Genomic DNA, 13343 nt, shown 5'->3' with positions numbered 1-13343 from the left:
GCAGCCGCGGGCGGGGCCTGGCAGCGGAAAGCGCGGGAAAGCGCCGGGCAGGCGGGCGGGCGTCCCTCCGGGAGGCGGCTCCGCCCCTCGCCGCGGCCCGGGGGCTGCTGTGGAGGCTCCCCGCGGCAAAGTGGGGCCGGGGCCGCTGTGTTTGGGCAGCTCCGACTGCCCAGGACGGGCTTAGCCGCTAATCTTCTTTATTTCGTTTTTTCCTTATCACGCTCTGCATTCCTCAGGCCGAATCACCTGTGTAGACCTCAAGTCCGCCGGGCGAGGTCGGTGGTTTACATGAGAGGCTCTTTAAACCTCTTGATTAATTGCCTTCCTCAGGCAATTTGGTCTCTGTTTTGTGCAGAGGGTCCCAAGTTATTTTGTAGATCAGCAGACCTCAGTGAAGAAAGAGATGGTTGGGAAGACAGACGTAGAGTGTTGATCGAGGTGAGTCCTTGAACGTCTGCGACTTGGAACTGCGGCCGAAAGTTCAGCATGAGGAGGGAACACGGCTGCTTGTTTGCTGCATGCGCATGAAAAATTAATTCAGGACCTTGTGGAAGGCTTGAAACTTGACCGTGACCAGAGAACTAAACATTTTTGGTATAGAAGTGTGCATCATGTCCTGTTGCCATGTCCAGCCAGGGAAATAACTGCATCCCAGCATCGTGCAGGACCAGTTACTTTCCTGCACGTGAAACAAGTGTTTGAGACAAGCAAGAATTCAGAAACTTCTCTTCATATTATGTCAAATTTTTAATATTTTCAGGAGTGCCAGAGGAAGCATAAGGATGCAAGGAGGAAAGTGAAAGCAAAACAATAAACCTTTCTTATCCTATCGCTTAGAAAAGTTTCATGTACCTTCTTGGAAGGAGCTGCAGAAGGATGTTACTTTCAAAACTCCAGTCTTCCAAAGGTCTAAGAGGAAATACTCTTGGAAAAGACATTTACACTTTGTTTCTAAACAGGTAGGTGTTTCTTGTGTCAATTTGGTGTGTGTACCAATGTCTGATTTTTTTTTTTTTTTTAATGATTTAAATGTGACTTCCTGCTTTACAAAGCTTTTGAGAATTTGATCATGTAACAAAACCAAGACAGGGCTGAGAAGGAACAGGTAGCTTCATGTGTATGAGACTATATAAGCCGTATCTTGACCAACGTAACAGAGCTGGTTTGAGATTATTTGAGAAATATTTGGAGTGCTTTATTTCCAGAGTAAAAGCTTATTAGAAGTTCATGAAAAGACATATAGAACAGAGAAGATGTGTATTTCTTCACAGAGCAGATTTGTCTCCTTTATAATTGAGTGCATGCATTAATAAATATTAAGGACAGATGTTGCTGGGGGTATGTCCTTGTTGTTGAATTAATTACTTTATTTTTTTTTTACATAGAATGTGGTCTTATGCCCATTTGGCCTGCATCCTGCAGCAGGGCTGCTGGAGCAGAGAGGCTCTGCAAAGTCCACCCTGGCCTCCTGCTGCCAGGCCTGTACTTTTTTACAAATAATGCATCTATAACAGGGAAGTCTTCTGAAATGGGGAGATTTCTCCTTCTTCAGTGAGACACAGGCTGGACAGAACTTGTCTTTTCCAACAGCCATCCCTGTGGGATGGTGGCCATGTCACTGGCAGGTGTCTGAGGGCATCCCTGCCAGTGTCTGGGGTGCACTGGAGCTGATGTCAGGCAAAGCTGAGACTGCCTGGGACACTGCCAGCAGCTGCCAGGCTGTGGCTGTGGCAGTACAATGTGGGGAAGCTGCTGTGCACATGGGGAGGGGAGGATGGGACAGGTGATCACAGTGTTCCTGCCCATGGGGCTCAATATAAAAGGGTTCCCAGGAGAGCCTTCCCCTGGCTCCTCTGACTGGTGTGTTGGTTAGGTAGGGATCTGTTTATCATTGCTCCTTCTGTTCCTGTGTTTTGTTCCCTCGCTGTAGAAGAACATTGTTCTTTGAGACAGGTCACCTTCTCTTGCCTCCCCAAGTAGGACTGGCTTGGCTGCTCCAAGGCCATTGTGGACTGTCACTGGGACCCTGCACTCAGGCACCCCCATTTGTTGCAGAGTCCAGTGTGAGACTTCTGGTTGGGAAGTAGTTACCACCCGAGCAGGAGTGGAGCGTGGGTTCCATATTTACATATTCATATGTATTTGTAATTCACCATCATGATTGTTAACTTCATTAACCCTATCCTAGTGGTTTGGGTTTTTTTCCAACCTTAAAGTCTCTCTCCCTCATTCCCCTTTTTATCTTCTCCTGGGAGGTTAGTGGGGGAGTAACAGGAACTATGTGTCACCAAGTTCTTGGCTAAAGCTGTGACAATTTTCCATGTGTCTGAGCAGTTTCCAGGAGGGTCTTTAGGTTTCTGTAGGTTCCAGGAGCTGTTCCTGCAGCTCCCCGGTGCTTGAGGGCAGCAGCTTCCCCAGCCCTCCCGGGGGACTGCATGAGGGACCCCTCCTGCTGGAAACCTCGCGCCCCAAGCCCCGGCAGCAGCCCGGGGTGACAGGGCACCGGCTGCCGGCCCGCCCGGTGCCACCGCCCCTTCCCAGCGATGGGGGCTGCGCCCACCCGGCCTGGCCCCGTCGCTCACACCCTCAAACCCAGGCGCCGGCGCCAGCGGCTGCTGACGCGGTGCATCTCGGCGCCGTTCCGGACCGGGCGGCGGGCGGTGCCCGATCCTCCTCCCCAAGGTTAGGGCGATTTTTGCCAAAGTGGCCAAGTCATTTTTCTTTAAACGTGACGTTCAGGGGCACATCTGTGTTTGCGACACGCTCAGTATCCGCGGGGGAAGTTCACGCTCCGCCCCAGGGGGTCTGTGCCCCTGGGGGGGGCCCGGCCCGGCCCGGCCCGGCGCGGCGCGGCCCGGCCCGCCCGCCGCCACCGCCCGTCTCCCGGCAACGCGGCCCGCCCGCCATGGGCCTCGCGGCTCGCCGTAGCGCGGCGGCGGCGGCGCGGCCGGGCCGGGTGAGTGCGGCGGCAGCCGGGCCTGGGCCCCCGGGCTCCTCCGTTCCCGACCCCAGCAGTGCGGGGCCCCCGCTGGGCCCGGCTCAGCGTCCCCTGCCACCGCAGGCTGGGGGCCGAGCAGGGGGATCTCGGGGGTGCGACCAGGCGCGGGGAGTGTCGTCCGGTTTCGGGGGGCCGGCAACGGTTGGAGGCGCCTCTGCGCCCGGAGGGGGTGTCTGGGCGTTGGAGGCTGTGGACAAGTGTAGGGGCGCGCCCGGGTGCGGGGGGGCCTGCGGCGGCAGGCAGCGCTGCCCGGCTCGCTGGGTGCCGGGGTGTCGGGGGACGCCGCCGGGCGCGGGTGCCGCGGGGCGTGCCTGCCGGGGGGGCCGGTTGCTGCTGCTGCCCTGTGTGTCAGTCTGGGGGTGCCACGGAGACCCGCGGTGAGGCACGGGGGGCCCAGCCTGGCCCTGACCCTGCTCGCCTCACCCCGCTGCCCGCGGGAGCCGGGGGCTCGCTCGGCAGCTGCCCGCAGAGCTGTGTCTGCTGGCCCAGCTTCTCGGCCTCCTGGCCTGCTCCCAGGGGCCTCCGTTGAAGACCTGGCTTCCCCCGTCTTGTTCGTTCAGCCCTTCTGCCCAGAGACGGGAGGTTAACCGTGGTCATGCTCCGAGCCGGGTGTCTTCGCCGGAGCTGCTGGGGCCAGTCTTGTGAACGGCACGTGGGAGCAGCGAAGGGGCAGGTGTGTGTCCCTCTGCGCTGCCCTTTCCCTGACCTGTTGAAAGTAGCATCTGCTCGAACAACAACGACAACAAACCCTGGCACGGCAGCAGTGCATCTGGTATGGTGCGTGGCCATGCTGTGGTTCAGTCTTCTCCAGCAGCATGGGAGCCAGGCTGGCCAGCCTGGGCAGAGCCAGGGGCACTCCCTGCCTCCCTTGGGTGTTGATAACTTGTCCTGACAGGGGTGAAATTGTGTCTCTCAGGTTTAGTGTACTTTCAGGGTAGTATAAACTGTGCTGTCTGCTCTGGTAGTAAATGGTGTGTTCCTGCTTATAGTTCAATTCTTTTATTCCCTTTTTGCATCTCTGATGCAGGTCACTCAGGCTGCTTTTTGCCTTCTTCCCATGATTTGACTCGGCAGTGCTGCAGGAGGGACAGAGGGCAGTGCAGCTCACTGCTGGGTGCTGGGGTAGCCCTGAGGAAAGGGGCTGCAGGAAATCCTTTCCTGAGTCCAGCTGAAGCTAGATCTGTGATCTTCTGCCAGTGTACCTGCTGTGGCAGTTGCATCACTTGGCAAGCTCACTGACTTTACCTGGGTTCACCTTAGTTTCTGCTCTGTATGAGATTGCTGGCAAGTGTTTAATTCTGGAAACCTTTGTTCCTGTTGCATCTTCCTGCTGCTCTGCATGTCACACAACAGTTTGTCTAGTGAACAAGAGCGGTGGTTGGCTGTTGGGGAATTCAAAACAGGAGAGCAGTGTAACAGACATTTGGAAGGTGGATGGTACCAGCAACCTCAATTTATTCTTTTTGTGCTGGCTCCTGTCGGGTCAGCTCTGATAGCATCCTTTGTGCTGTAGTGATAGCAGGAAGGGTCATGAATCTTTAGTCCTGTGGTAGATTTTCACCTGTAAACACTTCTGTGTATTTCTACCTGTATTTGGTTTTGTCCCTGTAAAACTGACAGCTGATCTCTGGGTCTTTTGCTTTGTATTCTTTTGTGGTTCAATTAATCTGTCTCTCTGCTTTGGATAGCAGAATAATCTAATAACCTGTTAAATAGAAGATTAACCGAGTGTATATTTCTGTCCTAAAGAATACAGTGAGGGGGAGAAAGGCTGAAGTGTCTCCTGGGACATGGGAGAAGTGTGGTGCAGTGGCCGGTTTCGGTGGTGTTTGGCAGTGGTGGGAGCTGCTGTCCTGTGCTGGCTCAGTGCTTCTGGCTCAAACTCGGTGCAGAGGTTGCCTGTGTTTCTGGAATGGCTCTGCCTGTGCCTTTGGTTGGAGTGGAGTCTCTGTGGTTGTCTGGAGTGTGGCTTAATGCCTTGTCTGCTTTGGGAGGATTTTGAACTGTTGGGCAGGTGGGACTGAGAGCAGGGCTGGCAGTTAGTTGGCTTTGGGCTCTTGTCTGATGTCATTAATGCAAGGACTGACTATATTTTTTTGGCTTATCCCTATTGTTCAATCCAGGTACATCAACCTCCAAGAAAGGGAGAAGTCAAAAGGCAGCATCCTCTCCAGCAAGTTTTGTTCTAGACGTCTGTCTGTCTTATGTCCACTCTGAAAGTGCTGCCTGTGAAGAATGATGTCGAGAGGTGCTGGGACTGCTTTCTCGAGGAAGAACTACAGGCTGAGCACCGAGCCAGAGAAGTCCAAGGTCACAGGTATGGGCCTGTATGTGCAGTGAAAAAGCAAGACAATTGTGGGTGAGGTCCCCTGGCCTCATCTGACACAAGCTGCCTTCCAGTTGCAGTTACCTTGCTGATGTGAGGTGTGGTGGGCTGAAACTGAGTAAATCCCTGAACTGAAATGTGATTTTTGGGAAGGACATTCTTATGGTACTAAGGACTCATGTCATGATGCCCTTTCTTCAGCACACAGCCCTGCTATTTGAGGCTGGAGAATGTCATGTTGGCTGTCTTTGTCCCATCTGATTCAGAGCATTCCCTTTCCAGGTTTCATGGCTTCTCAAGTCTGCAGATAAATAGTTTTCTGGGAAATTTTGGTACCTGCTAGGCAGTTTGTTTTCTCTTGGACTCGCCAGTCCAGCAGTGTGCTTACAAGACCACAAATCTGGCATTTGAGGGCACTGTTGTACCCAGAAATAAAGCACACTGCATCACTGGATTGTTTTGCACAATGGAAGCTGAAGTGAGGCATACCTCATTGAACGGGGCCATGGGCTGGGCAAGAGGAACTGTGTCTGCAAGCCCCTCTGCCTCAGCATCTTCTAGTGCAGTTAAGAGATGTAGGTACTTAAAATGTCCCAGATATGAAAAAAGCATCAGGAATTGCAGTAGTGATAAGATTTTTATTTTTATTTTTTGGAAATGAAATTGGGTTCCCATCTCCAGCTTTTGAAGTTACTTTATCTGGAAGTGGTACAGAAGGGTTCCTGAGGATGTAGTTCCACCTGTGGGAACTGCTTTTAGCCTCCCGTTTGCTATCATGGAGCAGCTCAAACTGGAAGGAGCTCTTGCTGTGGAGATGTACCCCATGTGCTGGGGGACTTCACTAGGGCTGCTGGTGGAGACAGTAGGATGACAAATGACTTCTTCAAGCTGTGTATTCCACTGAGGTGATCTACAAGCTTGAGCATCATTTTTTCATCGTTACCGATTTTTGTGTTTGTACCTGAAATTAATGTTTGCATTTACCTCTTGACTCCCTAAACTTCTTTCCCTTCTGTTTTCCACAAGGGATTGTGAACAGCAGGCTGCTGAATGATTATCTGCATTGCATCTTCACCAGCACTGATGGGAACCAGCCTGCAGCTGCTTACAGGTATTGGACTTCTCATTCACTAGCTGGCAAGAGATGCTGTGGCAGTCCCCAGAAGCACAACACTGCAGTGAAAGGAAAGATCTTTTAGTGCCACACAGTGATCTTTGCTAAAAGCACAACAGCACCATGTTACAGAAATTACTCTTAGGTCCTGTCCTTTAATGGCTTTTTCAAATTGCAGGGCTTGCCGGGAAGGATTCTTCAGCTTCTGGTTTTATTTTTCTTTTTGTCATTAAAAGCCCCATATACCATACACAAAATCACTCGGTGATATTTCTGAAATAAATAGACAAGTAGACATTTACCTTATTATTTCTGTTCCCTCATTAAGGGTAAGGAAGCACAGAATACATGGGTTTTAGGCACAGGATGAAAAATAGGTCATCAGTACCCTGTAAACAAAAGGCAAGGCTATTAGTGATGCATGGAATATCATACATTTCCTAGGCTGTGGAACTGGTGGTGCTTTTATTAATAATAGTCTTTAAAGGAAAAGAAACACAAATTCCTTGTTTATGATCTGTTTTCTTCTGTTTGTTTTCAGTTCTTCATGTTGTAGCCTAAAAACTTGTAGCTTTGGATGAGAAAAAAATTTCCCTTGTGTTTAACTCTCTTGTCTGAGGCAAGTCAGACAGGTTCAGGGTAGGTAGAGAGTGGTGTAGCACTAAGTAGAGCCTGTAGAGCTTGTAGCTCCTGCTGGCTGGCAGTGCTGCAGAGTGGCTGGAGTCACATTCCACTGGCTATACTTAGTGCTGCCAGCTCAAATGTGAGCTCAGAGCTGCTAAAAATAGCTCTTGGCTCTCTCTGCTCTTGGTGAGCTAGGGTTATGGCTGGGGGAGGCAAAGTGGGTCATGTTTCTTTGCCATGAGCTCTCCTGCCAGCATGCCTTGGAATATTCCATCTGCCCAGGCATTTTGGTTTTCAGTATTTCTAATTTCTTTGCCTGGTGATTAATGACTTGAAAGCACAGAGCTAGTAGTTTGTTGGACTGGTCCCTTTCTTTTTTTGTTTCCCTTCTACCCTTTTCCCTGCACTTGGCTATTTGGTAGAAAGCCCAGTAGCAGTCAAAAAGGTCTTGAAAACAACATTTGCTGTATGAGAGCAATGTTTATGCGATGACGTCTTTGGTGGCCTGAATTCCTCCGAGAGGAGCCCACTGCTGACATCTCTCTTGACTGTCTCGTGCTGTTCTAACCCCCTTCCAGAACTCCTCCTCCGTGCTAGCTGCTGATTAAGCTACTGTGCTTTGATTCCACTTCTGTGCATCTTCACATCCATCAGGTTTTCAAAAGGTCTCTTACCACAGTCTTAAGTAAACACCTAGTCCTGGAGAAGTGGGAAGTTGTTCCACAGATGACTTTGGAAATGGAGAGCATGGATAGGAGCAACTGGTGACTCTCTTGGTGAAAGCAGAGGGGTCCCTCAGAGATGTGCAACATGACCTGTGTTGTTGCATGTATCCTTGGGAGAACTGGAAAGGGAGAGAGGATGAGGTGGGACAGTTCGCTGCTGTTACAAAGCTATTTAGAATAAAGTGAAGGTAAGGTGGCTGTGAGACAGTGACCAGGTAGTGAAATGGTCTGTGAAAGTGTATGGAAATGCAAAGTGAGGGGCTGGAAGGGGAAGAGCCTCAACATTGTGCATAAAATGATGGGCCCTGAGCTGATTTCTACTGCACAGGAATGAGATGGAGGTGGGAATACTAAGTCTGTAGTAAGTAAAAAAGTAGGAAGTTAAGAATTGTTAGGAAGGGGATGAAGGGTAAAGAAAACCATTATGCCACTGAATAAGTTTGTTGTTTATCCTTATCTTGAATAACATGGTTCTAGTCTCGCCAACTCCAAAAGGGTGTTTTAGAGCTGCAGAGGTTTTGAGGAAGGGCAAGTCAGATGTCTGGAATGGCTCTTGTACAAGGAACAGTCAAGTAAACCATCCTTGAAAAGAGAACTAGGGGAGGGCAGTGGGAGGAAGTTCTCTAAAATACTGGCCCTGAAGGGTTGCATGAGAGACTTCTCAGTACAAAAACAGAATGCTTTTTGGCAGTTGTCAGAGAGAGGGTGCTGGGCTAGCCTGACCTTTGTCTGAACTGCTGCTGCTGCTGAGGTCTTCTCTCTTCCTTTTTATTATTAAATACTTGGGGAAAAAATGAATCCTGACTTATGTTATGTTTGTATGATGCTGACTGCATCAAAGACATCCACTGTTTTGGTAGCACAGCTGATATCTTACTGCCACTGTACCACAGTACAGTTTCTTACTGCTACAAAATGCTCCAGAGCAGACTGAAGGCTTTAAGATGCTTTGTTAACTACTTTGCTGTATTTCATTCATTGCCCCAACATGCTGGGCAGCAAATTCCTTGGATTTCTGACAAGAACGCAGATCGACAGAACTTCCTGGTTCGCATCTCTCAGTGCAGGACTGTGTGGACACCTATGTCTGTGCTGCAACTCTTTTAAAACTTGGAGACAGAGTTTTCTGAAAAGCTCCTGTGTATTTTTATTCCCTAGAAAGCACTTGACGTTCCAGAACCTGCAGGAGCACATTGACCGCTTGCTAGCAGAAGAGAATGGCTCCGAAGACAGTCGAGGTACGAGACCCTGAGTGTCTGTCCAATTTCTGCTTCTGCTTCTAGTGCTTAATTGGGAGGACAAGTCATATCATGAAAGGCAGTTCCCTGAGTGAGCATTGTTCAGCCCTCCTGTGCTCCAATTTATTGTACCTTTAAGTCCTGCCTGTGAGGAGCTCATCACTCAGCCCTGGGACATGTCTGCTTGCAGATGGAGGAGGGAAATTTCCAAGCAAAAATGCCTAGAAAAGCAGTTTGGGGGTAAATGTTGGAGATTGTTCACTGACAATGTTATGCAGAGCCATTACTGTGACCAGCAATGTGGAGTGCTGTCCTTAGAGACAATACAGAGGCTTGTTGATAATTTTTCCATGCTGGTCTCCACTGTAGGCATTCACTTTGAGCCTCAGGCTGTTGCCTGCATTCTTGCTAGCATCTGTTTCCCTGAAGGAGTCAGGAGTCTCCCTCTGGTGTTGCAAAATCCAGGAGCTGTTGCAGTCTAACTGGAGACACTCATCAGGTGTACTGTTAAATCCTGCACAACTTCCCCTAGCAGGTTTTCTGCACCTCTGTTTCAGATCAGGTAGCAGAGGGCCGGCTTGGTCCCTCTACTGTGGTGTTGGACCACACGAGCGGCTTTGAGGGGCTCCTGCTCGTTGATGATGACCTACTTGGGGTGAGTGTGATGCTGGGTACAGCAGAAAGTGATCTTGTGGGACTACAAGAACTTTGGGCATCTTGGTTTGCTCCTCATAACAGATCCCTCTCACTGGCTTTGTAGCATGTTGTAAACAGGGTCTACCCAGAAAGCTGCAGGACCCTGGAGGAAATGAGCTGTCCTAGGAAAAGGTCTAGCAGTACCCTTAAGTCTCAGCAGGTGCTGAGTGGAGCTGTGAGGAAGTCAAATAATTAACCCTGGCCTAGGGGGTCACTGGAGAGCTTGGCTCTAAGCAGAGGAAAGGCCAGCAGAAAGCTTTCCTGTCCCTCCCTCCAGCAGACTGCCTTTTCCTTCCTTCTGGGCTTCTCCAGTGGTGGCAAGAGACTGAAGCTGAGGCTTTCCTTTGTTTCCACTAGCTCCCTGCTTACTCCTTAGCTGATGTTCCTCATGCAGAAAATCAGCTGAAAGAATCCACTTGAATGGAATGCTTTCTATGTCAGTAATTTTCTGCACACCTTTCACCCCTTCACTGAGCACACACATCCCGTGCTCCTCTGGAGCTTGCCCTCCCACTGGATCACCCTGGCTTGCCTGTGAATCCCCTGTTGCTGCCTTACTCTCTTCATGGTCTGACCTGAAACTGAGATAGTGAGGAGCTAACAGGGTTCAGCTTCTGGGCAGCCTTTTACTTGCCAGTCCCTGGGTTTGAGTCGGGACACCCTGGATCTATAGTTTTGTTCTAACTTGTCCAGGATTCAGACATCTTTCCTATATAACAGTCACTTTTGTATCCCTGTGGGATATTCCCTCTGGGAATCTGTCACTACGTTGCCCTTGGACTGCTGCTGTGCTTGCTTGCTTGCTTCTCTGGGGTTTGTCGAGTACAGATGAGCTGTGAGAAGGACCTGGATGGTTCCCCAGGACCTGTCAGCTTCAAGCACAGCTGCTGGGATGGGGAAGATGTCCAGTCTCTTCCCTCTACTATCTTTGTGACTAGCTTTCCATCTCAGACTGGTTTTGAGGGCTAGGATGGAGGGAATGGGTAGGGATGAGCCTTTTTGCCTGACTTTAAAATATCTTCTGTTTGTTGGTCCAGGTGATTGGCCACAGTAACTTTGGGTCCATCAGGGCCACAACATGCGTGTATAAAGGTAAGGATATAAACCAGTGATGCTTTGAGAAAAGACCCTGGGAAGAGTGTATGGAGAGGTACACAACTAGAGAGCTCTCTCAGGAAATCTTTAATATTCCCAGATCTTGAGCCCCTTCTTCCCCAGTTCATCCACTGGCTTTTCCAGGAGATCAGAAGAATAGGGGATTGTGCGATGCTGGAGTGAAGAGGTGGGAGGGGAATGCTGAGGGTGTCCTGAAGCTCCTCTGTGTGTCACAGTCAGGGTCTGCTTTTCTAACAGTGAGCCAGGCAGAGAGATTTATGGTGTGGCATCTCTTTTTCTTTCAGGGAAATGGATTTATGAGGTGCTCATCTCCTCCCAGGGACTCATGCAGATTGGCTGGTGTACTCTCAACTGCAGGTTTAATCAGGAGGTAGTGTAACCACTGCCCGTGGCACAGGGCTGCTCCCTGATCCTCCACGGCTTCTTAGGTCAGTGTGGAGCATGGCATTGGTGCTGTGCTTCTGCCCTGCTGGCAGTCTGTGCTCAGCACACATGCTAGAAATACCAGATCTGCTGTTTTAAAAACCTTTCCTGGGCTCCCTGGTCTGCGTTCAGAGCTTGGCACACAGTGTGAGAGCCTCGCACACTGGGTGGTTTGCTGTGCTCCTGCTGCATGGAGCCACTGCTGTGTTGACTTTCAGGGAGTGTCTTCTCTGGAGGATGTGTGGGTCAGTGGTGCTGGTAGCCTGTCCCTCAGGGTGCCCTCAGCAGCTACAGGGCTTTTTTTTGCCCAGGAGTGGCAGGTCCAGGCTGGCTCTTCTGAGGCTGTGGGTGGGATGTTGCAAAGGGATGTCAGCTGCAGAGTTTCACTGATTTGCCACTCTGCAACACGAGAGGGGAAGTGATGGGTATCCTGGGGGGCTGCTTTGACAGAAATTGGACGTGTAGAATGCCACTAATCTTCTTCTGACCCAAAAAATGAGTAGGAAGTGGGGTATTTTCCTGAACCAAAGGTCACAGGCCATGGGATTCACTCCTAGGGCAAGGGCTTCTCCCAGGCAGAGCATGTATACTGTTAGCTGCACTCCCTGTCTGCTCATCTCCCCATTAAAGCCAGTCTTGCAGTGAGAGTGATCCTCTGTGCTTGGTCTGGTCTGAGGTTCCTCTTTCCTACTTTGGTGCAGGAAGGGGTTGGAGATACACCAGATTCATATGCGTATGATGGAAACAGGGTGCGCAAGTGGAACGTGACTACAACCAACTATGGCAAAGTGAGTAGCTGTCCTCCTAGGGATGGGATGCAGAGTCAGGAGAAGAAAGCAGATGGCTCCTTTCTGCTCTTTGGACTCTGCTGGGCCTTGTGAAGTGGCCTCAGACTGTCCTCCCTGCTTCAGTCTGCTCGCAGAAGCATGTGTGCCAGCAAATGTTTGTACTTTAGAGGTGTTGGACGTGCTATATGGATGCTTTGTTTAGCAGCCCAGCAGACTGGTTCCCAGCATAGTGCTGCTGGTGCTGTTTGGAAGGCCCTGGTTCCCTGTAGCACATCAGAGGATGATGCAGTGTTGGGATAAATGTATGTTTGATCCCATGCATGTCCTTAGTGCTGCAAGGAAGAAAGATCCCAAGCAGTGGCTTATGTATAGCTTTCAGAAGTGTCTGAAAATGCTTTGTGAGCTGCTATGAGAAGTACGTCTACAATGCTAAATCACAAGGGATTGGTTGGGTTGCAGTCTTTCTTTTGATGTGGAAACATCCTGGATATATGGTTAACCTTTTCTTTCCCTTTACTGCAGTCTTGGGCAGCAGGAGACATCGTCAGCTGTCTGATAGACCTTGATGAGGGCACCATTGCTTTCTGCTTGTAAGCATCTTTGCCCAGTTTCCTGCTTTGTTGATGTCTTTGTGTAACACAAAGGTTTCCTCAGTGCTCAGCAGGTTTCTGAGCTCTATTTCTGCCCTGTCCCCTTTAAGTTCCTTGGTAGTTCCAGCCTTTGCTTTTCTGCTTCGTGTTCAGAAACCATCTAAAAAGGCTGTTGAGTTTCCTAAGTTCAGGTGAGAGCATTTGGCAGAAAGACTTCCAAGCTACAAAGTCTGTCAAGTTTGCTAGGATTTTGGAGAAGAGGGCATCTCTTGTGATGTTTAATTCTACAGTTGACTGAGCCACGCTGATGGCTGTTGTGGTCGGTGTAGACCTTGACTGTCCTGCATTCATAAGGAGCTGTGGAAAGGCTGACAGACCTCCAGCCTCCAACTCCAGTGCACAACGAGCAGAGGCCAGCCTGAATAAGAATTGTATCCTGGCCCTAAACCACAGCCTGTCACAAGTCAGGTCAAATTAATAACTGTTAGATGCTCCATGTTTCCACCAGCAGCAAATGGATGAGGCCAAAAATGTCACCTGCCTTTAAAATGTCCTGCTGGTTAGTTATCTCATGGGGATTGGGACTGTCCTTGCAGCTGAGTGGGCTTTGCATGTTGTGCAGGCTTGAGTGCCTTCCTGTGCTGTTGTATGAAAATGGGAGTGCTGCTGTGCTTCCCACAGCTGGTCATCAGCAAAGCTGTGACC

General features: G+C 50.1%; 1 protein-coding gene across 3 annotated transcripts in view; it reads left to right on the top strand.

Moving 5' to 3' along the window:
- Positions 1-919: 919 nt before the first annotated feature.
- RNF123 (ring finger protein 123) overlaps positions 920-13343 on the top strand; it is a 49244-nt gene continuing 36820 nt past the window's right edge. The window contains exons 1-10 of one of the 3 annotated variants that reach the window (XM_051627076.1): positions 2926-2956; positions 3559-3671; positions 5122-5315; positions 6351-6435; positions 8946-9025; positions 9583-9680; positions 10759-10813; positions 11122-11207; positions 11962-12048; positions 12571-12638. In XM_051627076.1, coding sequence (XP_051483036.1) covers positions 5234-5315; positions 6351-6435; positions 8946-9025; positions 9583-9680; positions 10759-10813; positions 11122-11207; positions 11962-12048; positions 12571-12638 — 641 coding nt within the window. In that variant the 5' untranslated portion in view covers positions 2926-2956; positions 3559-3671; positions 5122-5233. Of the gene's footprint in view, positions 960-2892; positions 2957-3558; positions 3672-5121; positions 5316-6350; positions 6436-8945; positions 9026-9582; positions 9681-10758; positions 10814-11121; positions 11208-11961; positions 12049-12570; positions 12639-13343 lie in introns of those variants that run through there. The other 2 variants (XM_051627077.1, XM_051627075.1) reach the window with 2 other exon arrangements.

This window comes from Apus apus, chromosome 9 (assembly GCF_020740795.1).
Source record: "Apus apus isolate bApuApu2 chromosome 9, bApuApu2.pri.cur, whole genome shotgun sequence".
Taxonomy (NCBI): domain Eukaryota; kingdom Metazoa; phylum Chordata; class Aves; order Apodiformes; family Apodidae; genus Apus; species Apus apus.
This window is presented reverse-complemented; position numbering and strand designations above follow the sequence as displayed.